Genomic DNA, 27,272 nt, shown 5'->3' on the forward strand with positions numbered 1-27,272 from the left:
AGAAAGAAACCGTCCCCTGTCAGAAGTATGCGGGGCTTACGTCAGCCCGGACTCTTTATCAGGCTGTCAGCCCCGGTCCAGACGCAGACAAGAGGTGCGCGGAGATGACAGCGACGGGACGAGGATGTAGCACACCTGCGGGGAGCTGCGTGTCGCGCGTTTAATAACGGGACTAATTCTGGATTCAATGCATTTGCAGTTCCTCACCAGTGATGAGTTGGCTCCTGTTGTGGATTCTAACTGCAGCCGGGATTCAACAGGTGGGATGGAGAATAGATCAAAAATAGCCTTTAAATGAGCAGTTTGCATATCTAACTTACTGTCAGGGTGCAGAGGACAATCTGCATCTGCTGCCCATCTAAAAGAGTCAGTGTTCCTGTTTACACAATACTGTAAACTTCCAACAGGGACTTCACAGCAAGTTTTCTTCTTCTTAGAGTTTTTATTTTACACTGTGTTTCCTCAAAACTTGCTATATGGACTATATGAGTATTTGTATATCTTACATCTTACATGTAGGGACTTTTGGGGTGCTTAAACTTCTTCAAGGTATCTTAAATTAATGCAATGACATGAAAAATGAGTTGGCTGCAGATCTGTAGATGTGGCCCCAGTGCTGCCTGTGCCAAGTTGTCATGACTTGTCACAGGGTGGGCTTGATTAAATGAGCCCCATTATTCCCTCTAAATGTTTCTGAGGAGAAGTGGTTTTGTCATCAATCATCCCGGGGTTAACTTTACAGTGGGAGATGTTGGCAGCTGCCACACTGCAGCTTCACATTCCCATCGTTTGTTATGTTTTAGTGCCACCTCGTGGTTATGTAGGAAACAGCATTTTATTAATGGTCTTATAAATGCACCCTTCTTTCCACAGATCCACATCTGTCAGTCAGCTTTTGGAAATTGGATGCTTGAAGAAAAGAAGTAGTTATTTATTATAAGGAAATTGCAGTATTCTCCCAGTTAAACAGCCATTTAGCAACTGGAAAAATAATTAATTTAATACTTGGCAAAATATACTGAAGAATTCCCTTTCAAATGGTGACATTGTGTAAAAATTAGGTCATGATAATACATCATCTCATGCAGGATGCTGTTGTCGCAAAACTGGAATTTCTAACGTTTATACAGTACCTTGAAAATACCAATATCCGATACAACAGGGCAAAAAAAAACCCAAAAATCTTAATTTAAAGGTAATAATAACAAGGATATAACATGACAATGACAACTTTTCTATTCTTGGTAAGCAGCAGAGAGCAGCAGAATAACTGTAGTAAATATTAAGAGAGAGCGAGGAAAGTCAGCTGGTACCGGTGTATTGATACTGCAGAAAATAAGTATTGAAACAGTTTCAAATATTCAGTATTGAAAAATCAATGTTTTTCACACTCCTCTTACTTTGATAGCATCTTTTACAGTAGGCTGAGAATGGGTTTCTAACTGTTTTCAGCCATGTTTCCTCTCTAAATTTAAGAAAAAAGTGACAGTTTGCCCATTTCCCCCCCTGGCCTTTTTTGTTTTTGGAAAAGATGTTTCTTTATTAATGATTTCCCACTTCCCTGAGGAAGGGTTTGTCCATGCCTGTGCACAGATTAGAGGTCATCCGATCTGGCAGGAGATAAAAGATCTAACCAGCAGGGGAAGGAAGATCATCAGTCCTTGCCATCACCAAAACATGACAGCAATTCAAGGTCACACTGGAAAACATTCAAAGAGATGACAATGGTGGAGGGTGGTGCCACAATTGTCTTAACATAGAAATACAAATGTTTTGGGATCACCACATAATTTGAGTGTCTCGTTTAAGTTTTTGTCAGTACCTGTTTCTGTAATTCATTTAGTGCTCTGCTACTCAGCCCTTTCCCGACAGCAATTAAATACTTTTAAAACAAAATCATGAATTTAGTCAGCAAAGACGAATGATTTCAGGCTGATGACTACATTAGGCGTAGCCCATGTTTTCATAATCAACTTATGAAACTCCCCCCTCTCTCTCTCTCTCCTCTCTTCAGCTGTGTTTGTATTTCTCCTCTAATTCCCTGTAAATTAGCCTGATAACAGCGGGCTAAATTAACTCTTTTGATGAATTGCATTGTGGCACAGCTGTGATTAAAACTCATTCATCTGCGTTAACTTTCAACACCGTGCACAGCAGTTATTATTATGACCATAATTCCACTGAAGTGCCAAGAACAAGCTCAGGGATGTGATGCAGCGTATACGGCTTGCATAAGATGATTAAGCATTGTGCCCTCACAATTAATTGCGGATTAAGTGGGCATACATGTATGAGTGTGTATGCATTTGTCATGGGTCAGAGGCTCTTTACTAAAGTGCAGTGCTCTGAGCATTTGGATGATATTATGATTTATGAGTATAGAGACAATATTGGACCTCCCTGTTTAGACAATGTGGCAATGATGATGGACATGGTGTCTGCTGCAGCTTTAGTGTGTCTAACTCATTCCCACTGTGATTTATTATTATGTCATGAAAACTGACTTTGCATTTTTGCCATAAATATTCCATGTTAGTTTTAAGGATGCATTCATTTGTCAGCTTTTATTTGCCTGAACAGCTAATCTTGATGTCTTGCTCACTCAGCAATGACCCAAAGATCATCCTCTGGCATTTTCTCAAGAACAACATGTTCTCATTACAAGCAAGATTAAATTTGGCTACCAAATGTGATATCTGTCATCATAAAAACACATACTAAATCAAAATAAGACAGGCTCCCTCTGCAGAGACTCGCAGCATCCACTGCCCAAAACTAACCTCCAAGTGCTAGGCTGTTAATGCGGCTCATGTGGCCCGTTTCAGCGAGAACATCTGCTTTAAAGAGCCGTGGAGCTGTTGATTGTGTCATCTTGTCTTCACAGAGCAGCTTGTAAGAGTCAAAAGACAGTGAGGATGGGCTTGTTGATTAAGTTTCACTGGCAGGATTTTGTAACTGTTCAGCACAGTTGCAGATTTTAAATATGATGATGGAACACTTCCAGAGTGTTAAGTACATGCATGTCATTGATTTGATAAGATTATCTCCACTGGGTGTTCCATTCATTTTCAGAGGCTTAATTGATTTATGTCACAGCGTGTGAGCAGATGTTAGCAGGCTGTGTTTCACCGTGTTGGAAGTGAAACAGAGGTGTTTGAGACCGGTAGGATCAGCAACTTTGTGGTTACCACAGAGGGCAGAATATGAAAGAATTCAGGATTAAGGATATTAAGAATATTGCCTCGCCACATGGGGTCAAATTCCTTTCATGTAATAAAAGATGGCATTTTGATTTTGCTGAGAGAGTAGCTCCTGAAGCCTATGACTTTGTGTGATCAAAGCAAGGTTCATTAAGGTGCATTCAGATAATAATTGCATATTGAGAAGGCAGTTGGTCATACTGTGAACACAAACATTATATGTCAGTGTTATTTTTGTTGTTGAGACTGTATTTCAGGTCTAATTTGTCCACTTTACTCTCTCCAGGCCTACTCCCAGAATTCCACTGCCATGCCGCCTGCCACAGCCTTCACATCCCCAGCTGCGGACCTTTACAACCGCACACAGTACTGCAAGTGGCCCTGCGATTGCCCCAAGGTCACCCCTACTTGTCCGCCGGGCGTGAGCCTCCTTATGGATGGCTGCGACTGCTGCAAGACCTGTGCCCGGCAGGTGGGCGAGGTGTGCAACGAGGCAGACACGTGCGACTACCACAAGGGACTGTACTGTGACTACAGCTCGGACAAGCCTAGGTACGAAAAAGGATTGTGTGCATGTAAGTGTCACTCACCAAAGCCGACAAAACAAACAACAGATTTTACACTGCAGGTTCTAGCTTATATTCTGTATTTGAGTAGAGCAGGTGTTTGCTGCCATATCAATACTGGTTGTCCTAGCAACAATACAGATGTCACTCATCCAGAATACTGATGCATTTTAATGCTGTCTGCTTGGCAGCACAGGCAGCAGTAAGCCATTCCTTCATTTTCTCTGATTTTTGTTTGATATTTCAGTATTTTGTTGTTGCATTTTGACAGCAGATATTCATGTGCAGAGCTCTGTTAGCTGCTATCATAAAGGGCCATCTAGGTCATCTGTACAAGCAGCTTAGTACAACCCATATTTACGTCTTATTGTTTGATGGGAACGTCAAGTGGCCATTGTGATTATGACAGGAGCCAAGGAGGAAGTCAGGTGACGTAGTATAAAGAGCAAGAAAGTCCAGGCAGGAGGCAGGAGTTCAGGGTGGATGGATGGCTCTGTCACTACCAATCTGTACTATAAACCCGATTTGTTCAGGTCCTTTCCCCTGACCAATGGGCTGTCCTAACCATAACCATTCTAGGTCAATGTGTAACCCTAAGGCAAGCTTTTTTTTCTGGGATGGCGAAGGCATAACCCACCCTACCCTCATACCCTAACCTTAACAGATCTAACCCCTCATGTCTAAACCTAACTAATCCAACCAATGAAAGCAACAAGTACTAACCAGTCAGAGGTAGAGTAGGACAGGTCATGCCTATGCCATCATAGGAAAAACAAATTGCAACCATTAACCTAACTATCTTTGCACATGCATAGATAAGATCAGGTTTCCAGTACCGCTCAACTAGTGACAGAGTCAAACAAACACAGGACTTTCACCCAGGAGAGCACTGTCTGTGTCCAGCGTGAAACGAAAAGTCAACATTAACTTACTTAACATAACGTACTGAACATTGGTGAGGTACATATGTATTTACAAACTTAAAAGTTATTTAACAAACATACTTTAACCCAAATCGTGATCTTTTCCTAGACCTTACGAATTACTTATGGTTTCAAACCACATGTTTAAAATGGCAGCTGTTATTGGTCATATATGTTGTTTTTGGAGTCATTGCAAACAATCTGTTCTGTCACTTAGGCATAGGGATGTGTTGGATATCCTGCTGAATTAAGTCACTTCAAACACTGACAGTTGCATGTCCATAAATGTGATGTGGGTCATATAATAAACCACATATTGGGGTGACTTGCTGACATCAAAACCCTGACTTTCACTTGTCGTTGGGGCTGTTTACACATGGGAAATAATATCCAACTCAATATCCAACACCCAAAATTATGCCTAAATCTAATTTAGACTATCCACTTTTCACACTGAAATGGTCACTTGTAATGTATTTTATATTTTATTGTGTTATCATTCACAGCATTGTTATTGTGTGAGATCAGCCTGAAACAATAAGTGTCAAACCAGAAACACATTCATCCCACAATGTCACAGATATTACCTCCAAGAATATTTTCACTCATAAATGTTTGACTGTAATGTAGCTCTCAAGTGTTTGCAGTGTGCCTTGCATGTTTCTACAATATGTGACCACTTGTCGTTTGTCCACCAGATATGGTGGGAACGGGCTGCGAGCATGATGGCGTGATCTACCGCAACGGGCAGAGCTTCAAGCCCAGCTGTAAATACCAGTGCGTGTGTGTGAACGGTGCCATCGGCTGTGTGGCGCTGTGCACCGAGTCCCAGCCTCCGCGGGTATGGTGCCAAACCCCACGGCGGGTCAAAGTCAAGGGACAATGCTGTGAGCAATGGATCTGTGATGAACCCAAAAGAGGGCGCAAGACGGCACCACGTCACGCAGTAGAGGGTAGGATGCCTTGGTTATATACACACTAGGGGGGGTGGGGGGTAATGTATTCTGTTGCTCAGTGAATTTGGGCTTTATCTTGCAAACTCCTCTTGATCTTTTTCTTTTACACAATTCCCAATAGCACTGCCAAATCCCCTAATTTCCTTCCAGCCCACTGAAATGCATCACAGTTCACAGTCTGAAAACATCAAGGCGAGCGAAATCAAAGGGATGCTTCAAGTATTGTAAGAGAATACACAAACTAGGCAATGCGAGGGAACAAGCCAATTGTTTTAAAAGAATCATTGTCATCGCTCTAAAAGCATGGTTATGTGAACCTATTCTTAGGTTCAGGAAGCTTTTTAAAGCACTGTGATCCGAAGGATATAGTTAACTTTGTTTATGAGTAGATGCGGTTCTCTGAAAAAAAGTTTGTCAGAGGCCAGGAAATGCAAATTATTTCCAAAAAACTCCTTCATGGCCTTTTATTTACATATATTTTCAACTCTTTGAATATTTCTGATAAAGGATTACTGTTAATTTACAAGTACTGTGAATATTTGCTGGAAGAAAGAATTCATATTGTTTGTTTCTAGTGGATAGATAGCTTGGATTTGATAAGTAGCACCAGCTGTGTTTAAGATTGCCAGTACAAACATCTGCAGTTATGTGAGTACAGTGTGTAGTCCAGGAGAATCATGAGGTTTGGGTGTGTGTGTGTGTGTGTGTGTGTGTGTGTGTGTGTGTGTGTGTGTGTGTGTGTGCGCAGGGACAGACCAATCCTTTCCTGTGGAAGCCCTCACAATGTTTTTGGGTCATGTCCAGTTTCCAGACCTTTATTGCAGCGGTGCTGCAGAGGGATCAGTGTGAACGAAGATCTCTTTGTGTTGCATAAGGATACAAATCAGATCCAGATTACGAGGCGAGCACAATTTAAAGATTTTGATTAAAAACAGAGACAGTAGAGGCGGTGCAGGGTTCCTATGCTTCTTTTGGTAAATGCTTTTCTTTTGGGGCTTTTCTCTGTTGTCAGTTTGAATCATTGTGTTGATATCTTTATCGTTTAACATCATTTTACGGGTTTTTATTTTGTTGTTTGAATGTAACTTTGCAAAAATATAAGTTTTTGTCATATTCAGACAGACAATCTGTGAAAACAATCAAACTTATCTGCCTACTCTGTTGCTTTGTACCGCCTCTAATGGCCTTACTGCATGGAGATTAAATCAACGAATCAAAGCGGAGGAGTCTCCAATGCACCTGTCAATCATGTCAATGACTCCATGAACTGTGGTCAAACTGTCAAACTAGGCAGCGCTGATCAAACATCAATCAAAATCTGTTTAGCTGTTAAATGAGGAAGCTGGTCGAGCTGGTGGGTAGTGCTTGGTTCTTTAGTTTCCAAATGGTGGCCGGGTCTCATTTTACAGCTAAACAGTACATTAAATGTGCTTCTTCCAGGATAAAGTAACCATTTCAGCAAATATGACAAAAGGTTATTTCTATAAAAAATACCAACTGTAGCTTTAAGCTGACATGACACAGACTTTGGCATTAAACCAAGATGTATCAGTGTGTATCAACAATGAATTGTAACTGGTTGTAAACACACTCTATTTACCTTATGTCTCTATGCTGATCCAGCCCTCGCAGCTGAGACCAGGAGCTGGCACAAGAACTGCATTACCCAGACTACCTCATGGAGCCCTTGCTCAAAGACCTGTGGCCGCGGCCTGTCCCTGAGGATCTCTAACGCCAACGAGCAGTGTGAGCTGGTCAAAGAGTCTCGCCTTTGCAACCTGCGGCCCTGTGAAGTTGACATCACCAAACACATCAAGGTAGCAACTCTTAAGCAGTCAAATGATGATTTAAAATAAATTAAAAACTGGATGTTATAAAGGTTCCCAGACTTTACGCCTTTCTGCTCCTTCCTTTATCAGCCAGGGAAGAAATGCCTGAACATCTACAGAGAAGAGCTGCCCTCAAACCTCACCATCTCTGGCTGCACCAGCAGGAAGCCGTACAGGCCCAAATACTGCGGCGTCTGCACAGACGAACGCTGCTGCATCCCCTACAAGTCCAAAACCATTGACGTGGAGTTCGAGTGTCCTAACGGGATGGGATTCACATGGAAGATGCTGTGGATCCAGGCCTGCTTCTGCAACCTCAGCTGCAAGAACCCCAATGACATCTTCGCTGAGCTGGAGAGTTACTATGGTTACCCAGAAGTCGTGAACTGACAGGCGGCAATCGAACTCTCTGCCCTGTGGAGGATCCCGACTTTCTTCTGGCTTCTTTTTATTAAGGAATGTTTTGTATTTGTGTGATGTGTGTGTACAAGGGATTTTCTTATGGTCTTTTTTCCTATTGGAAAAATCTGTAAATATGAAATATATATGTGTCTCCAGATTGGATTCATAAAGCATGGTGTGCTTTTGAAGAATATTTGAAGAACTACTTTGCAAATGAAAGAAAAACAATATTCAGCCAGTGAGTGTGTGAAACATTGAAGGCTTAATTTATTTGTAGCTCTTTGCATATGTCGTAACATATGTAATGTTCTTGAGACGCTTTCAAGAGCGGTCAACATTGTCTGTCTTTAAACTCACAAGCCAACTTACATAATAAGGCTTTAATGTAGATATTTTCTTTATATTTCATGAAATTAACTTTATAGTAAACATTAAAAAAAAAAAAGCAGAAAAAGACTGAGATGCCAAAGACAGAGCCTCACTTCAGGACCACGTGTCCACCTATATGCAATAATGACAGGATCAGGGAAGATCAGTTACAAGTTTTTTTATTGTCATTTTTTTAATAAATACAAACTGTTATGTCATTTTAATGCTTTTCTACAGCATTAGACAGTTGTGCATCACATCTTTACAAAGCTGTGTATGTGTTCTACAAAGCAGAATGTTGCTGTAGTGCAAGTAAAATACGGGAGTAGAAGGAGTCGGGTAAGTTCTATGGCTATCCTCGTGTTAACATGTGGACCGATCACTTCACACACCCCAAAAAACCACAACCACATAGGAGCATCACGTCTAAAAAAAAAATTCCATGGCACATCTTTGTTCCATTGTGCTTGATTGCATAGAAATCATCATTGAAAAAAGGAAAAAAAAAAACATTTTGTCTGAAGCCATGATCCATTAATAAAGCATACAATGTAAAAGCTTTTTGAATTTTGTATTTCAGAGTGTTTTGATTAATGACAAAGCATACATCCATGATCGTTTGATTCCTGAAAAAGATTTACAAGTTTGCCAGTGAAAAGATGAATAATCATTAAAATAACAGCTGGTTTGGGAAAAAAAACTCAAGGGTAATGGATATTGGCATGGTGAAACAATATTATTTGCTGTATATACATGATACACTTGAAGTCTGTCCCTTAAATGTTTAAAGTTACATTGCAATTTGTGACGCAAACTGCCCTTTTCATTGATCCAAGTGCCTCCCCATTCTCTCTCCACATCTACAAATCTGCTCCTACACACATACGACAACACTTCAGACATGGAAAATAAAGAAATAAATGATCAAACAATTACAGTGAGAAAAGAAAACAACAACGTCATTTACAGTCAGGTATATTTGAGAAAGCTGTGTCAATATGGTAAAAATGGATACAAATGGGAAGAGGGAACACAGAGATTGAAATTAAAACATGTTTTTATATGTATGAGAGATTATGAGAGATACATGTACAAGCTGGTGTAGCCACAGCTTTCTCCGACATTCTCTGCTTCGGTGTCCCAAAATGCTGCGTTGCCCCTAACTACACACGCACCTGACCGAGGAGCTCAGGAGCATGCTCTGTTCAGATGTGTTTGAGTCCCTCGGACAATAACAGACATACAGTTGACCCTGACGTCACACTCGTAAGACATCATATTTTTAAATTGTTGCATCTCAGCTGCACTGAATCATCTGCATTGTGCGTTTTTACAATTCCAGGTTAACTATCTTAATGTCCCTCTTCACATTTGTGTGTATGTGCGTAGGAATGTGTGTGTCTGTGTGTCAGTTAGAGGCAGCGCAGCACAAACCGAAGGAACCTTGAGAGGTTTGGGTGCCTGGAGAGTTAAGATCAACTTAGCAGGACACTTCGGTGGACTTGGGCACGGCTTGGTCCACGCCGCTGTTGCCCGTGCCGTCCATGGAGCCGTCCGTGTGGGAGCGACCGTGGTTCTCGGCCGTTTGGCTGCGGCTGCGAGCGCCCTCGTTGGTGTGTGAGCGGGAGCGGTTGCCATCGGCGGTGTGGGAGCGGGAGCGGTTGCCATCGAAGGAGGTGACGCTGGAGCCGGAGGCGGTACGGGAGCGAACCAGGCGGGTCATGCTGGCAGCGGGCACTGAGGAAGGAGGGAGGAAGGATTTAGTAAATGCACTGTTGACTGAAGATTACTGCAATGCTGCCAGGAAGAAACTAAGTTACTCAAGTACATTTCTGAGGCACTTTTACTTTACTCGAGTGTTTTAATTTCTTGCAGTGTGTAGGATTAACATGGATCTATTGGCAGAAATGGAATATTATATTTAGAATTATATTTTCAGTAGTGTACAATCACCTGGATCTACAAATTGTGTTTTCTTAACCTTAGAGTGAGCCCTTCATATCCACACAGGGACCATTAGCAGGGTCATCATGTTTCTACAGTAACCCAGAAGGGACAAACACTGACACTAGAGAAGGCCTTTTGTGTTTTTATGGTGGAGTGAAGGCCACTGTAGGATGTCTTGTGCACGTTCACACCTCACAAACACTATCTTACAGTTCAGTTCACACAGTTTAAAATAAACTATTTCACGTTCATAGTCCCAAAAAATTAACCATTTTACGTTCATGTCATGTTTTTTTAAAGAACAAAATTATCTTGAAATTACCATTCACACGCAGGTATCTATCAAGACTTGTTGGAAGCTTCCCTGGTTTGGACCCAGCCGGCACAATTTGCATAGAAAAAAGGACTGGACTGATTTGCGCATAATAGTCCTTCGAATATGAACTTATGAAGTGGCTTCAGCAGTACTGGTAGCTGCGTTGCCTAAAGTGCCATTAGCACTCGCCAAGAGGAGGGAAACATGTAAAACAACAGTGTTGCACTGCGTCAGCATGGGTGCCTCAAAACCAGCCTTGTTAACTCTCACTTACAAGTTCATGAGTTGCAAAGTGATGCGTTCAGTTTACCATTCACTAAAACACGAGCACATTAAATGGACATGCTCTTTTAGCGCAATCATGCGCAACACTGACTGTAGCTTCTCCTACATGCTTGGATAGGGAGGGGTGAGTGGAGGGCTATTCAGATGGTTGCAATCTGCAACCTAAACGCAAGATGCCACTAAATCCTTCACACTGGGCTTTTAAGAGGGAAATGTACTTTTTACTCCACTACTGCGTACATCTGAAAGCTATAGTTACTAGTTTTAAAAACCTATAATGAGCCTAAAAAGTACAATTTAATGTAACACAATAAATCAAACCACTCAAAAGTATATAAAATTTGTAGAATCAATTCAACTTCAACCAACTACATTAAAATGCTTTGAATTAAATATTTTTACTCGAGTGATACTACTTGAAATCTTCATCCACTGCTGAGCATGATGATATGCTGCACACTGTAGTGCAAAAAAAAAACAAAAAAAAAAAACATCTGAAGTTGACCTTTCGCTGAGTTCAAGTTAGGCCCCAGTGAGCACAAGTCATTTATTAACCAACACAGAGGTGAAGAGGGTGAAGAGAGTGTGGGTGAACTCTGCTAACACTCCAATTTAAGTACAATGTTTAAAAAAATAAGTTTATGCAAATCTAACCTCAACATTCCTGAGAAGTGACCAAGGTAAAAATACTGCATGTTTTAAATACTTACTGTATCCCATGCCTTGAATGAAGTACTTGAAAGCTTCTGTCAGTTTGGCAGGCTGCAGAGAAGGAAAAAAAATGGAGATAATTAGTCCTCTTGTCATTAATTATCACACTTGCTTACATACTCTATCTCTCATCCAGCAGCTTACTTCTCAGGGTCTGAGATATGACAGCTGCTGTGAGCAGGTGCTGCACAGGGTGGAGGATTACAACCTGACAACTGTGGTTCATGTCTGCCATTTGCTAATGCTCTTAAGTGCAACCTTCTTATGCCATCCATCCCGTCCACCTGACCCTCTGTGCCGATTATCCAGCCCTGCCCCGCCTGCTCTACAACACCAGTGTCTCTGTTTCTGTCGCACAAACACAGACATACACACCTGGTCCACCTGGGGCATGCCTCCGCAGTCTGCCATCTGGAGAGAGGAGGAGAAACACAGAAAAGGCTATTAGCATTTAGCACGCTGGCGCTTGTACATTCGCACAGCAGTGGGTCGACACACGCCCCATTACCCCCCATTTACACAGTCCCATTTGAACACGCCGAACACCTTGTCCCTGCCACCTCAAATCGGTGTTCCTCTAGACCCTGAACAGTTAACCCCGATAAATGGCATCTATTTTAGCTCTAACGGCCATTTGGTTTCAGCGGCAGGTCATAAAAGGTTGCCACAGGCCAACACAAGTAGGTCAGCCGCAGCAGATTGCGTGCTCAGAGGTGATATGCATACGCACGTCGCCTCTGAGGACGCATACAGCTTTTCTACCCCTGGTTAATATGTCACTGAGTAAATGCTGAGCCACTGGAATCTTATCAGCTGATGCATGTCCATCAAGGCTATTATAATCTGAATGAGGGTACGGGACATGAGGGCAGCAAATCGGAGGCCATCTTACCTTAAGCAGGGTAGTCTTTGTTGGGTCCAGCTTGGTGTTGCACTCAACCTGTGGGTACAAACAAAACACATATATTCAGTAAATTATCTTGCATGATCAGTCGTATTTTGCAGGTTGAATATATAAATTGTTGGCTAAAATAATTTATTCAGTTGGATCCCTGTTAGCCACTACTGAGATAGCAACTACTCTCTCTGGGGTCCACATACGTAAACACTGCATTATAATGTAAAACAAATGTAATTAAAAATCCAAGAAAACAAAGTACAAAATGTTAAATTGTGAATGTGGGAAAAAAAAGTACTGTATGTACGCATGTAAATCGCTTGCAATGGCTAATAGGTGCTAACAAATTGGTAATGCTGTTTGGGGATTTGGCGCATAAATCTTTTAACCTTTAACAGATTAAAACTATGCCATGTCACTTTAATTCTGTTTCCAACTTTGTTCTCGCTTAAATCATGTCCTCACTGATTGAACCTTGCATATCTCTTGGTCTTAAATGGGTGACTGGAGTGAACGGAACACACGTCCCACACAAGTTAGTTAACGGTTAACGGGGGTGGGACGTCTAATCATTTGCATTAGATCCTTGTTTTTAATGGCTGTGTGAAAGACTGAGATTGCGTATCAACTCACCACAGCCTCCACAGCAGGAGAGCTGTCGCCAACCACCAGCAGAGAAGGGCACCTGGATAAAGGGGACACACACAATAACGTATTTAATATGATATTGTGATTCATACTAAATACATGGCAAGTGATGCTGATGACTGTTGCTTGATGACAACTTACTTGAGGGTTCTGACGTTGCTGCCAGGGACCGGCCTCTCAATTTCCAGATCCCTTCGACTGTAAAGAGAAGCATATGTTACAGAAAATCTTCTTATTTTACTTAATGAAATGTTAAGATTCTGCAACCTTTAGCATCTCATGTTGTACTTAGCTAAGTGTATTTCCAGACAACTGTGTTTTCTTTACCTTTCGTAGGACTTGACAAAGAGATGCAGGTTAAACTGGTTCATGGTGTTTAAGATGTGGTGGCGGTATGTTCCGATCAGGTCCTGGTTGTGGTGGATCTCCTCCTGTGATGACCAAACACAAAATCTGATTAGGTTGCTGGGACCCAAAGACCTTGAAAAGCTGTCACTCAAAGAGAGTTCGAAGGTGTACCTTTCCAAAGAGGTGGGTGATGATCATGTCAGGCTCAGCATGGGTCCAGCCGCTGATCTGAAATCAGACATAAAAACTACATTTAGCTTTAATGCAGCGTTTATGGTTTTGTGAGCTCTGCCAGTCCAAAATTCTTAGCTCTTAGTAACTTCTTGTGATGTTTAAAAGGACAGTTCACCCAAAATCTAAAATATTTTCCCCACCTACCTGTAGTGCCATTTATCAATCTAGATAATAGCAGTTTCATGCAGGAACCCATCACCGTTTCACCACACAGAAGGAAGTGTGCATCTACTGCTAGCTTACTTAGCCCCACTGAGCTACCGAATGTTACAGCTCAACCCAGGAGGACCCCATTAATATTTAAATCTCACACTGTCACGAGCCTCTCGTCCACGAGTAGATGCACACTTCTGCGCAATGATACGGTTGGGTGTAGCTAAGTAGATAGAAAATAGTTCCTACATGAAACTGCTCACAACAAGGTCTGTGGACTATCTTGATTTCTGGAAAGTTGAGTTTTTCAGGTGTTTTTTTGGTGCTTTGAGCACCACAAGCTGAGTGTCATCTGGTTCCATTACATTCGAGAGAGGGCAGACATCTCCACAGCTCATACCTCTAACACTCGGCAACTCACACCGAAACAATCAAGATTGATAAATTGCACTACAACTCTTTATTTGGGGATTAACTATGCCTTAAGATAATGATTTTAAGTTGGGTTTTTTTTTTCGATGTTTGTTACCTTGTGTGCAGCCCAGTCCATCCATCCCTCAGCACATGGGTTGATGTTGATGAGCATCAGCCCCTCCACCATGGTCGGGTAGTCCAGCTGAAAACACACAACACAAAATTAGTGATTTGTTACTGTAACACACAATGCCATGTTTAGCTGAATATACGTGCAAAAACTGTGCGCTCTCTTTTCAGGCTGTCAATGTTTTGGAATATTTTAAAATCTTAATGTCTTTAATCTCATTAAGGCATATTCTGGATTAGGCTTAGTTATTTTTATGCTTTTGGACAGCTCTTGGGTTGTTCTCTGTTGCCATGCGGGTTATTTTTAGGATGTCGTTTACATTGTGACATACATGTTTTTCTTTCATAATTAAATTTCTGTTTAATTTGGTGAGATATTCTGTGTTACAAAGAAAATTTCCTTCATCATGAAAATAATGCAATAATGTACACTTCAGTTGCAGAAAAGGCTGCAGCAAGGAGTTAAAAGCTGTATCTCTGTCAGCCATGTGTCAACAGAGTGAGACTTCCTACTGAGCACAGTGTTAGTGTTGAGCTGATCTGGAACATTCCTGAGGCTTTTATGGCTCAGCAGGCTCAAGCAATAAGCAGCGCTATATTGCCAAAATCAGCAAAAAGACCAAACACATTAGCTGGCTCTGCTAATCCTAGAATGATTAAAACTCATAATTATTAAGCCTGATTGAAAGGGGGGGGGGGGACTTACAGCGAATCTGGTCAGAATGTAGGCCCCGGCTCCAATGCCCATTCCGACAACACTCTTTAGCCTGCAGTCGAACATACGCGGATACTGTTAGAACAACAGGTTAGAAAAAATCTTAAATGTGAGTGTGAAGCGTTGGGCTGAAAACTGCAGCTGAACATACCCAAAGTGCTTCAACACCAGAGGGAGGGTCTCAGAGACTTGGTCCATAGATGGGTACTCATATCTAGAAAACAAAAAGCGTATTGTTCCAATTAATAATTGACAATTTAATAATAACCTCTATCTAATCACTGGCCTATATTGCTCTGTGTCTTTGATATCAGCCTGGAATAGACATCTGTGTCTCACTATCAGGTTATCTCAGGTTAACGTGAGGCAAAGTCCCACCATCAAAGCCGCGATTAGTCTGAACGAGATAAACACCTGTCCCTGAAACACACTTGTCAAATTAGGTCGTCTTAAGTACATCCGCAGCGATGCACCTGCCGAGTCAAAGGTCACAGACTGTTTGGTATACATTAAGCGCTTGTGAATGGCTCACCCAGTGGAAAAAGTGTTAGCTCCCTCATGCTGCCCGGGGGCGTCTACGTGACACACAGCAAAGTGTTGCATGATCTCTGACATGTCTTCGTGGTTGAAGAGTGGGTCCCAGCAGGTTTTGTCTGGAGGGGAAAAAAATCCAAATACAAGGAGTGAGTGATACTTGGCGGATAAGCAGAAATGACCTCATGTAACCGGAGAATACTTTTGTTCAGCATAATATGCAGGTGTCATGTTTCAACGGCTTACAATATTTGACACCATCACACACACACACACACACACACACACAAAAAAATCAGTCAGTACGCTCAGAAGAGTTTAGATAGGGTAATGTAATAGACTTAATGATATAAAGTTAGCCTGGTGAAACTAATCTGGTCCCACGTGGTACAGTAATTCAAAACACCCCAGGCTTTAGGCACAACAACAGATGTTTCACCTAGATTGAGCTGAATAAGGAGTTGAGCTTACGGTTCAGTCCAATGTCATGGAAGGTGAGGATGACGGGTCTGTCAGTCTTGGGAACCCCCTTCATTGTGCAGTGGACTCTTCCATAAGGAGTCTCCACGTCATGCTCCTAAAAATGCAAAATATGACCAAGCTTAGATACAATTCTGGCAAAATTCCAAGCAAACATATCAAGAATTTATCTTAAAGTTAAAAAAACACGTTGCACATCACAATATATCCAGCAACAGGTTGATATCTATAACCTGAATGCATCTGCACCATTATAAATATAATTAAAATTCAACAAATTAACCTTACAGGATTTTCCATTTTTGCATTTCAGTTTGCAATGATGCGTTCATTTTTTTCCCCATTACACTTGTTTTCATTCTAATTCTTTTTTTATACCTTGATATGTACTATGTTATTGTCTTTATTATTAACTGGTAAACATTTAATTTTGTTAATATTTGTTTTTTTTTCTTGAGTATTTTTAAACCCTTGTCATGTTGTTGTGTTGTTTTGTTTTAATACTTGTACATACCAGCACAGTGGTCTGATAGAAGCAGCATTTCAATCCTCTGTATATGTCTTGTATGTATGGCAGAATTGGCAATAAAGTTGACTTTGACTTTTAATCACTGCCTCGTGTTGCTGGAGAAATGTATTAATTTTCTTAAAGCCATTAAAATGCTTTCTTTCCCTCCAACCAAACTACAAAACAGCCAAACCATTTATTATCTATCCACTTGTTGACATCCAGTCCCTTCCTTCCTCTGAGCCACAACACAGACATCTAAAACTATTATCTATCCAGAGCTGACACCTGTTCCACAACTCCAGCAGCGAGCATAATCCCACAATTCAATGGAAACTACTCAAACATTTCATTAAATTCTTTCGTCTACTCACGCTGACTTCAATCTCAGCAACAATCATTTCCACGTCAGAATCCTCCAGAACCATGTTTGCAGGAGAGTCCAACTCTGCGTGCTAGTGAAACAAGTATAGACGCTGTAGTGGCTCCCTGAGCTATAGATCCCAATGCTGGTAAGCCTCTAAAGTTGTTTAGCCCCGCTCTGAGAGCTGCGTTTTATACCCCTGCTGCTTACCAGCTGGCCTAAGCCCCCAGCCTCCCATGGTGCCTTGCAGGCTGGTCAAAACAAGCTAACTCTAGATGGAGAGATCCCTAAATTGGATCAAGCAATGTCAGACAGAGAGGGCATTGGCTACTGTGCTGATGTGATGAGTACGTATGGGTGCATGATCAGTGGGAAAACATGCTGGATGGATGAGATGGGAAAACAGCAGCCATTATTCGGTGACATGTGGGGAAACACTTCCAAAATAACAGCTGGACTGAGGATCCTTTGACTAAATTCTCAAATTTGACACAGCAGCAAAAGCTAGAAAGAGCTTAAACTTTTAATGACAGTCATCAACAACTCCAAAAAACACTCTGACTGATGTAATAAGGAATACAGACAGACCAATATGTATTTCAATATAAAAGCTTAAATTCTACATGTGTGTATTTTCCATAGGTGTAGATTTCGAGAGGGACACGCCCGCCTTAGTATTTTGAACATATGCATTTGCCTAATCAATAAAAACATGATAGTAGTAGAGGACTTCTGACGAAATTTAGGACATTTCCACCATAAACAAAAAATTCACCAGAATGCAGGAAATTAAGTGTCTGAAACTCAAAATGTCCTGATTGAGGAACCCAAACCAAACACTGTTGTTATAGAAGAAAAATGCTTGCGATACATTTCTGTATTATCACCACAAAAATCAAACTGTTTGTGCGCAGATTGAATCCTACAAAAACAAAAACGCCCTATAGTAACCTGACCTGTAGCTTTAGCACTCTGTACAAGATGACCTATTGGATGGTTTTCAAACCAGTTTTGACTGCATGGGATCTGCCCTGGAGGAAAATCCAAGCAGACGTATAACCTATTTACTGGGCACCGAGTAAACATCTAAGGATTCACCACGCCTCACTCCACCCACCCTCCGCCTCTACTGGACACACTCCCGCACATAGGCTACACAGGCGAGATAATCCTGCAAGGCGACACGTGTAAGTGCATATGTATTTACTATGAATGTCAAGCGTAAAGCACTGATATTGCCACCCCCAACTCATCCTACGTCACTAATAGTTGGAAGCTTAGCTGCAGCAGCGATATCAGACACTTGCCCTGGATACGTCAGGTCATCTAAGCTTTCAGTGTGACACCAGAAGGGCAAATTAGCTTTTGGGAGAGCTTCGTGAAACATATCCACCCACTAGAAAACCCCCAACCTCACACACTCTGATCTCTCAGACTGGAGCCACTGCGTCTGAGGCAAAGGTGGGAGAACATTACTCATGCCAACACTGTACCTTCAAGATCAGCAGGTTTTTTTACTGACTGTGAGGGTCTGAGCGCTGTCCAAGGTGCTGAGAGGCCCCCAGACTCAGCAGCACCCATATACCATCCATAATGTGTGTGTGTGTGTGTGTGTGTGTGTGTGTGTGTGTGTGTGTGTGTGAAGTGAAAGGGTTGATGCACTGTAGCTGTGTCATCTGTCCAAAGTGTGTTTGATCACTTACAGTAGCCGACTGAATTAGTAGACGCCCAATTGGATTTCAGTCTTAATAAAATCACAGCGGATGAATGGTCATCACCAAGACAGATGAGCCGCTGCAGCAACTATGTTATTTAGTATTTCTTATTATCCACCACTAGATGGTACCAAACAAGCTCAAATACTAAGATATAGAATAAAACCATCTGCATACACAGTCAGTAATCAAAATCATCTGTTGACACAGCTTTAAATAATAAAGCAGGCTTTACAGCTGGCGGGAATGATGAATGCTGGATGTTATTTTGTGTGTCTGCAAACGTACCTTGGTGACGAGCTGCAGCACAGCCTCTCTCAGGCCCTGCAAGAACAGAGTAATGAAAATACAAAACTAATGCAATTACATTGTAACATGCTATAATCTAATATCCTGAGGGCGCCATCCTGTCACTGAATGCATTTTCATGTCCATAGAGTGTGTCCTGTGTCTTGTGAGGCACCAAGTTTCATTTCAACTGTACAACTTTGTAGTCGTGGACAAAAGGTCAGGAAACCTTCAGAAGTTGTGCTGCGCAGATACTTTCACACAAACCAACTCGAGTTCACTCATTGAGGTCACTCACTCATGATTAGAAAACTCTTTCTTTTTTCCACTTTTAAAAGGAAGATTATGTTTTAACTTTGGGCGAGGCAAGATATCAACATTATAGTGATATTGTGATATGAGACGAGATATTGGCTTAGATTTTGGATATCATTATATCGTAAGTGTTGTATTTTCCTGGTTTTAAAGGCTGCAAGTGATGTCATTTTCTGAAGTTACCAGACTGTTCTAGCTGTTCTATTATTTGTTTTTACCCATTCTGTCATTATATCCACATTACTGATAATTATTTATCAAAAATCTCACCAATCGCCAATAATCAACCCTACAAACTCTTTGTAATATATTTGGTAAAAAATATTGTGATATTTGATCTTCTCCATATCACCCTGCCCTCGTTTAACTTCCATTTATCTGTCTTTCTATTAGTTAGTGTTTTATTTATTGTTATCAATTAGGGTTGCAACAGTATGAGATTTTCACGGTACCATAACCATACCAGAACCATAACAGAAAATTTGTATTTCTTCTTTCCTATTCCATTTTTGTTTCTCTTATTTAACCTTATCTTATCTATCATTTATTTACTCTTTACCCCATAAGATCCTCTGGTTTCCAACCTCACCTGCACATTCTCTAAACCACTCTGTATATGGAGTGATTTGTACTGAATCTATAATTTGTGCAAATAAACAAAACAAAACAAAACAAATATCGCGGTTTCACTATATCATGGTATCACAGAATTTACAGTATTATCAGTCAGAATGACCCTTAAGGGAATGAAGGCTTATTGTTGGTTGAACAAATGTTTTATTACTATAACTAAAACCTGAAAAAATCTTGTTAATGAGAGTATGTGTAAAAAAAAATTCCCCTTTGAAAATAACTAAAATAAAGTTGAGTTTCTTCATCCAGTGTCACTTTTTACAACATCATAGATGTTTTATATCAGCATATACCTTGAAACCAACACATCGCTGCAACCCTATTATCAATGTTATATTGCAGATCCAAATCCAGGTCCACAATTATGAATAGCTAATTGTGAGATTAAGCGTTTTATTTCTTTTTTTTTTTTTTTTTTTAGTGAACTGCTACATTTACTTAAATAAAACAAACCCAGTACATACATCCCATGATTGCATATCACTATATGTATCTTAACGCAAATCCAGGTGAAGAATGAAGTATTTATAATCATGTTTATTTGTGCACAGCACCTGTGTTATTCGTTTAAAATGTGCACAAATTCTTTCACGAAGCAATCTGATTGAACCACAGATGTACTGATGAACCCCACAAACAACCTATATATAAATCATGCAAAGCTGAGCAATATAGCACTCAAGCAAGTTTCTGAGAATTTTTTCCAGACACTATTTGTCTTGGCTCTGTTCAGAATACATACCGGCAGCTCCCTGTCGACCAGCAGGGGTTTGGACTCAACCTGGATGTCATCCATTTCAAGGAGTAGCAGAGCCTGGGTATCAGAGAGATCAGAATGATTAGTGCGTGACCGGTTTAACCTGTGTTTCAAACTTTTCCAAATGGAAGACGCTTCAGGTTATATTGGATAAAGTGTGGGAAAAAAAAAGGGCTTGTACAATATTTGACGTTCCCAGACTTCAGAAAACACACAGGTGTGTTCTTTAAAATGAACTAATATGTTAGCATTTTACACAAGCCCCTTTTGAAAAGGTGTGGCAAAGGTTGACTTGCAGACAATAAAATTAAAGATTGCTTAAACTTTGGGGTGGGTGTGTTTCTTATTTACACAAAGCTCATAAAATGAGACAACAGGCATGATCACACTCACGTACACACACACACACACACACACACTACCACAAAGGAGTAGAGACACATGAGCAGGCAGAGACTGGTGTTCTGACCTGCACTGACATGTGGCCCACATAAAAGGGCCACACCTGTAAACCGCTCACAACAGAGACACACACACACACACATAGAGAAAGTCTCACAGACAACCTGGAAGACAGGGTACACAGGCAGGCAGACTCGTGTGTCTCACCAACAGATAAAAAGAAGGTCGAGTTGAGGAGGGAGAATAGAAGAAATGTAATGCCGCACCCAAGTGTCGATACATTTGAGTTTGACGTTGATATTTGTTTGAATTTAGGTTATGATGTCAGATGACCAGAATTATATTAGAATATTTCTTTTACTTCTACTTTGCAAAACATTGTAGTTGCTGATCTACCGCTGCCTCGGTTGGTTAGTGTCTTAGACAAAACAGAGATAATATTCTAAATTTAGTGTACACTTACACTCATATTGATTTTATACGTGGGTCTTTTTAGGCGGCTAAAATACGTTTTGCTCCCAGACATTTACTGTGGCCACAGCAGTGTATTGTTTAGCCTTGTTCTTTGTAGATTTGGTTTATCAAAGATGCAACACAGTATATAAACAACAAGCATTAGAATGTCAAATAGATCAGACCTTTGTGTCCTTCTTAACAGACACAAAGGTCATTAATCATTATGGCTGCAGAAATAAACAAGTCAAACAAGCCAGTTGTCAACCAGGAAGTGATGTTATTAGTGCGATATCTACATGATTCGGACTATAAGGTGTGTGTTCTTTATACTATGACAGCTTTCTTAAGATTGAGATTTAGAAAATCGCAATATATCACCTTGCTAATAGGGGTGTAACAATCCATCGATTAGGATCGATACATCGATTCAACGATAAGCGATCCAATATCATCGATCCATATCTTTAGCATAGGCTTTTATTTTGAAAGTCTGTGTCACTGTCAAACAACGACAGGCAGAAAGCAAGCAGCCAAGAGAAAGATGAAGAGGATAATGTTATGTACTCATTATGTACAGAGCACATGCCGTACCTAAACAATGCTGTTAAGACAAAACACAACAAAACATGACATAACATTACCCGCCTGGGTAACCTCTCACTACAGCAACATTAGCTGCTCTGTTCCAACAGTGTTCGGCTGAAAAAAAAAAACATGCATGCAGACTGAAATTCAACCGAGCTGTTCTGTCGGTAGATACAGTCACTTAAACAAACAGTGGGTGAGAATAATAATAACGCCACAGGTCATTTGTTAAGCTATGAGTGGAGGAAAAAAGTCTGCTAGCCGCTGGGCTAATTTATGCAATGTAAACATGCTAAAGATGATAATGGGTGACTAGCAAAAAACAATTGTTTTTAGTCTCTAAACCTTGACAGTTATTACTGAGCTGAATTTTATACTTGTGTTAAATAATGTTGTTGATCCATGTTTTATGGCTTTTTTGGAGAAGTTTGCCTTGAGGGCTTTCAGCCAGACAGACCTGACGTTTTCAGAAACAGATGATGGTTTGGGTTAAAATGAAAAGATCTCTTTCAGATGGGACTCTCTGGCAGAAAGCCCTGAAGGTTAACTTATCCCATGTGCTGTTTTATGTGTGTTAGTGGAGTTAGTCTAGAGTAAACTTTGCTGCACTTAAGCAGTTGCAGTTACTTTTTATGTGTCTTTTGTGGTCAAAAGCAAAAGAGAAAGGGGTGGCAGCTACTTTTGTAACTGACTGTGTTAAATGGGCAGATAATATCGATCACAGGCCCCTAAATCACATCGTATCAAAATTGTAGACTTTGTAAAATCGGCAATGAATCAATATGATATTGTATCATGACGTCACTGGTGATTTACACCCCTACTTGCTAACAGTATCGCAATACACTGACTCATAATGCCTGTGTTGTGATCCATGTCGTATTGCCAGATTCTTGCTGATACACACCTCTCTACTGAAACATGCCTACTGCATTGTGGCCAAAATCATCTACACATGCTTTCTGAAGGCAGAGAACTCCCAGTGCTAAAAACTGAATCCGTCCCTCCCTGGTAATAGTTTCAAGACTGGAAAAAAAAGAACAAGAATGTTCTGTCCAGGAAGAAGAGAGGGAGAGACAAACAGAGAAACCTAAAGAAAGAAAAGGGGGGGGGGGGGGGGGGGGGGTGAAGAGAACCCAGGCGCACAGACTGTGCTGTGGGTCATGCTGGAGGAGAGCGGGCAGGCTGCGGCCCTGCATGCAAATCAAATTAGCCAGTCAAGAGGGCTCTTTGTCCACTGGCACCGGTGACTCCTGAGAACCAGGGGCCTGCCCTCCTTCACTGACCCACACACACAGGAAGCAACGGACACCCTGGTTTCCATCAATACACCCCAGCCTCTTTTCATCCCTCTGCTGGCTTTCTCTCATTCTGCCCCTTTTCTCTGTTTGTCTTGGTTTCTGCTTGGTTTCAGTTGCTATGTTTGCTCTTTCCAGACTCAGTCCATGTGTTTTGTGCTCTCTGTCTCTCCGTTTGTCTTTGTGCACAGCCACAAGAGACAACTAATCAACATCGACCTACAGGACTGCAGTGTGGCCGTCGCAGTGAGAGGTCTTTCAGAGGAAATGATTAATCGCACTTCAAATGTGGAGATGTCCGGCAGAACACGCCTTGGACACACACACACGCACAAGCACACACATGCTCCTTTGACTGGGAGAAAACAGACCGGAGCCAACCGGATCTCTCAATAGCTCTGAGGAAGAGGAGTATCAAACAACAGGTTCATTTTTCTGCCGAGGCCTTCAAAAACATGGCCGCCATCGCACTGCGGGAGCTTTGTTGAGGGGGACAAGAGGTCAGCCCCCGTTGAGATTCCACAGCCATGTGAGAGAAGTCATGTCCATGATGTTGAAAAATGAGAGGCCGTTTCAGATCGGAAAAATGGGGTGAAAGAAATCAGCTCATGCTTCAACGTGGGGGGAATCCTCTAAGCCTATTTTCAAGTCTATTTGCAAACACTGCTATGTAAAACCTGACTGGAGAGCTCATTAACATTGAAAGCAGAGAGCAGACTTCCTCTGAACTTGGCCACCTTCGCCACATGTTCACAGGTTGGCAGCACAGGGAGAGCCTGGCTGGGGAGCAGGCTGAGGCAACTAGGTCACCTGCTGTTTACACCAGGGGTATGCCTCAAACTGCTCGCCTCGCTGAACTAATGTTTCACCTGGTCAAGAGGAGTGCAGGGAGGGCGTTGTTTTAGTTCAGCCTCACAGGAATCTAATCCCAAGCAATGAGATATGAGTACTCATGTCTCAACACGTCTTATGTAATGATTAGTCAAAGTAATTTCATAGACGTGGAGTTATGTCAAATGACTGTCATGGAAGAACATTCAAAGTAAATTAGTTTCGTTTATCAGATATGCCTAAAAACAAAATATAAAAACGGAAGTGTTGTGTGCAGCGGGGGCTCTCGTTTAACTGGCTCCGCTCCAAATCTGGCTTGGTGTCATGGCATGGCAACAGTCACACATTGTCCTCAACCAAGTCAAACCAGTTTCTACATGCATATTCTCTATTGAAACTAGTGTGTGTGGTTTTTTTTTTTCTTTTTAGAAAATGTCAGGCTGTGGGGAAGAAAGCAAACTATTCACTGAGACAGCTCTGGTCTGGCAGAAGTGAGACTGTGTTATGCAATCACGAACAGGAAACAGTGGGAGGATATAGGCTCGGGATGATCCGAAATGTGTGGTCCAAAATCAGCTGCATGAATAGTACACACTCTATACTTTTCAGTTTCACTATTTCTGAAACAAGATTTGGAAGTAAACATTTGTTGGCTGACAACATGCACTGGGCTCTCCATGCTTGTACCATCTAATTGATAATCCACTGCGCTTTCGACTAACAATAACTCCTATGATTAGGTTTTACATGTTGATTCCTGAAAATCTGACTTTTGGAAAATCCAATGTTTTCACTTGACAGCATGATAAAGTGGCTTGAGCTCTAGAGAAAAACAACAACACTGATGCAGGCCTACATAACACATTAGTGCGTGTACCGCCACTGCAAATCCAAAGATGTGACACACAATTTAAGCCAGAACATCCAAGTTACAAAACAGCATGAGCCCAAACTCTTTCTCTGTTCACTGAGAGAGAGAGAAACATATGCACTGATTAGATTTGGACAGCGAGTCTCAATTTTAGGGAGCCAAAATCAAGGCCAGGCCATCCTTCCTCCATTGCCTCCATATAGTTTTAAATCCACGAGTCCGCGGCTTCCATCTGCAGAAACAATGATTGCTTCCCTAATCTTTGGGAACTCGCTTAATCTGTCAAATCCCTGGTTCTGAAATATCAGCACAGCGGCAGCAGGCCCGCTGGACTAAGCTGTCACAGACCTACATTTTCAGATCGTAAAAAGATATCGAAAATGTGGGTGTCTCCACTGCTACAGTGAGCTGGAGAGTTAGGGGGGGTCAGGGTGATTTGAGAGGATCACACCATTACTAGTTCAAGCAGCTGGTGTTGTTTATCATGGGATGCATTCTTCTGTATCAGCACTGCAGACGGCAGTCAGCAGACCTCCTCAGATCAGGTTCATAATCTTTCAGATGGGATTGACGTTTGGATTTGACTCAAAATTTGAATTAGCTGGAAAAAAAATATACACACGCTGAAAGCAGGTCAGGATGCGGAGTTGTTTTGGCATCAGCCAGCAGAAGACAGGCTAAATTAATATACATTTTTTCATATTTCGACTTAGCCAGTTGCACTGTCCCCTCCCTCCCTCGCCCCTCTTCCCCGCCCACCCTCCTGCATGTTGTTGTTTGTTTTCTTTATATCAAGGCTAGAAAGCAAAGAGGATTTGTTATGCAATTATGGCTCTCATAATATTTGCAACTTTGCCCCCCCCCCCCCCCCAAAAAAAAGCTCGCTACCTTTGTGTGAGCATGCCTCCAGTGTCATGTGTGAAAAGCAGTGTTTATTTATGATCAGGTTCCTGTACTGACACACAGGATGTGCCCTGCCTTGCTAAAAAAACTGCATGCATAGGTTTAGATTTCAGGGAGACACGAGGGACACATCTCCCTTAATATTTAAAACCTCCCCTATGACAAAAACAAGGAAGTAGAAGAGGACTTCATAAAGACTGTTACACCATGAACTGGTGCAGAAAAGGCACAAATTGGTGCATAAACATCACCCGAGAGCAGGAAATGAAATGTTTGACACTCAAAATTTTCTGGTGTCCCCCTTTGGATATGTGTCCCCCTCAATGTTGAAAAAAAAACAAAAAACTACGCCCTTGACTGCATAATTTTAAATACAAAAACACAAACAAATGCGCGCCCAAAAAGTTTATGCACATGTAGTAACTCTTGTTTTGCATTTCCTCATATGCACCAAAACACATTCTGAAAATATGAGTTGCTTTGCTCTATGTGTTGGCCTTTTCTATTGATTATGCTCGAATAAAGTTGGCATATCTCAACTGAAACTTAAAAACTGTGTTTCAGTGGAGTTACACTGCCAACGCAAGAAAAACAACGTGTTCAGACATGCTCCAAAACTACCACGCAACTGGGAAGTGAGCGCCCAGTTCCCCTTGTAGAATAAGTCAAACAGCTGTATCATTTGGAGCAGAAACCTACCTGTGGTTTAAACTTGTGATTGTCCTGAGATGAACACTCCCGAGATGAAAAAAAAAGTCCAAAAAGAAAACTTTTTTCTGTCTTTTCAAAGAGCGCAGATTGTAGCAGTGTAGAGCAGAGGCGTTGCTTTGTTTATAACGTGCAGCACAAGGCGGATGTCTGAGGGAATTTTTTATAAAGCCTTGGGGGTGTGCAGCCCGGCCCACTTTCCCTCGCTGCTCTCTCTATTGGGCGACGGCAGCTGTGGGGCCGATAACGCTGCACGACTCTTTCCAGCGGTGGCATGATGAGGAAGCTGATGACAGCGACTCGTGGGTGAAAAATACTCAAGAAGAGTCGATTCCCTGCTGCATGACACATTTCCAATACTGTCACAGTGTTGCCCAACTGCCTGTGGATTCATAGTGACTTCTAATGCTCCTTTAAGCGCTCACTTTTCTCTTCTAAATCATTTCCCATATGGAGATAGGGAGGTGTTGCTTCACACTGGTGCTGACAGAACAGTTAAACTGGGAGTGAGAAGTGTGGGGTTTCATTATTGTCACCCTGCTGTGTGCTTTGTGACTGTGTCATCTTTACACCTCCTGATG

The 27,272-nt window shown here is 41.5% G+C and overlaps 2 protein-coding genes across 2 annotated transcripts; one reads left to right on the plus strand and one right to left on the minus strand.

Moving 5' to 3' along the window:
- ccn4a (cellular communication network factor 4a) lies at window positions 1-8,833 on the plus strand. The gene is made up of 5 exons (XM_049601430.1): window positions 1-260; window positions 3,487-3,775; window positions 5,388-5,642; window positions 7,269-7,462; window positions 7,565-8,833. The coding sequence occupies exons 1-5, from the start codon at window positions 213-215 to the stop codon at window positions 7,862-7,864; spliced, it is 1,086 nt and encodes a 361-aa protein (XP_049457387.1). The 5' UTR covers window positions 1-212; the 3' UTR covers window positions 7,865-8,833.
- Window positions 8,409-26,841, minus strand: ndrg1a (N-myc downstream regulated 1a). Its single transcript, XM_049601429.1, has 16 exons — window positions 26,683-26,841; window positions 20,623-20,694; window positions 18,933-18,968; window positions 16,049-16,154; window positions 15,576-15,696; window positions 15,195-15,257; window positions 15,035-15,095; window positions 14,315-14,401; window positions 13,570-13,626; window positions 13,378-13,481; window positions 13,192-13,248; window positions 13,036-13,087; window positions 12,397-12,444; window positions 11,880-11,915; window positions 11,504-11,555; window positions 8,409-9,982 (listed from the first exon to the last, which is right to left on the minus strand). Exons 2-16 carry the CDS (start codon window positions 20,674-20,676, stop codon window positions 9,726-9,728), a joined length of 1,191 nt encoding a protein of 396 aa, XP_049457386.1. The 5' UTR covers window positions 20,677-20,694; window positions 26,683-26,841; the 3' UTR covers window positions 8,409-9,725.
- Between the last annotated feature and the right edge of the window lie 431 nt (window positions 26,842-27,272).

This window comes from Epinephelus fuscoguttatus, linkage group LG17 (genome assembly GCF_011397635.1).
Source record: "Epinephelus fuscoguttatus linkage group LG17, E.fuscoguttatus.final_Chr_v1".
NCBI classification, from domain to species: domain Eukaryota; kingdom Metazoa; phylum Chordata; class Actinopteri; order Perciformes; family Serranidae; genus Epinephelus; species Epinephelus fuscoguttatus.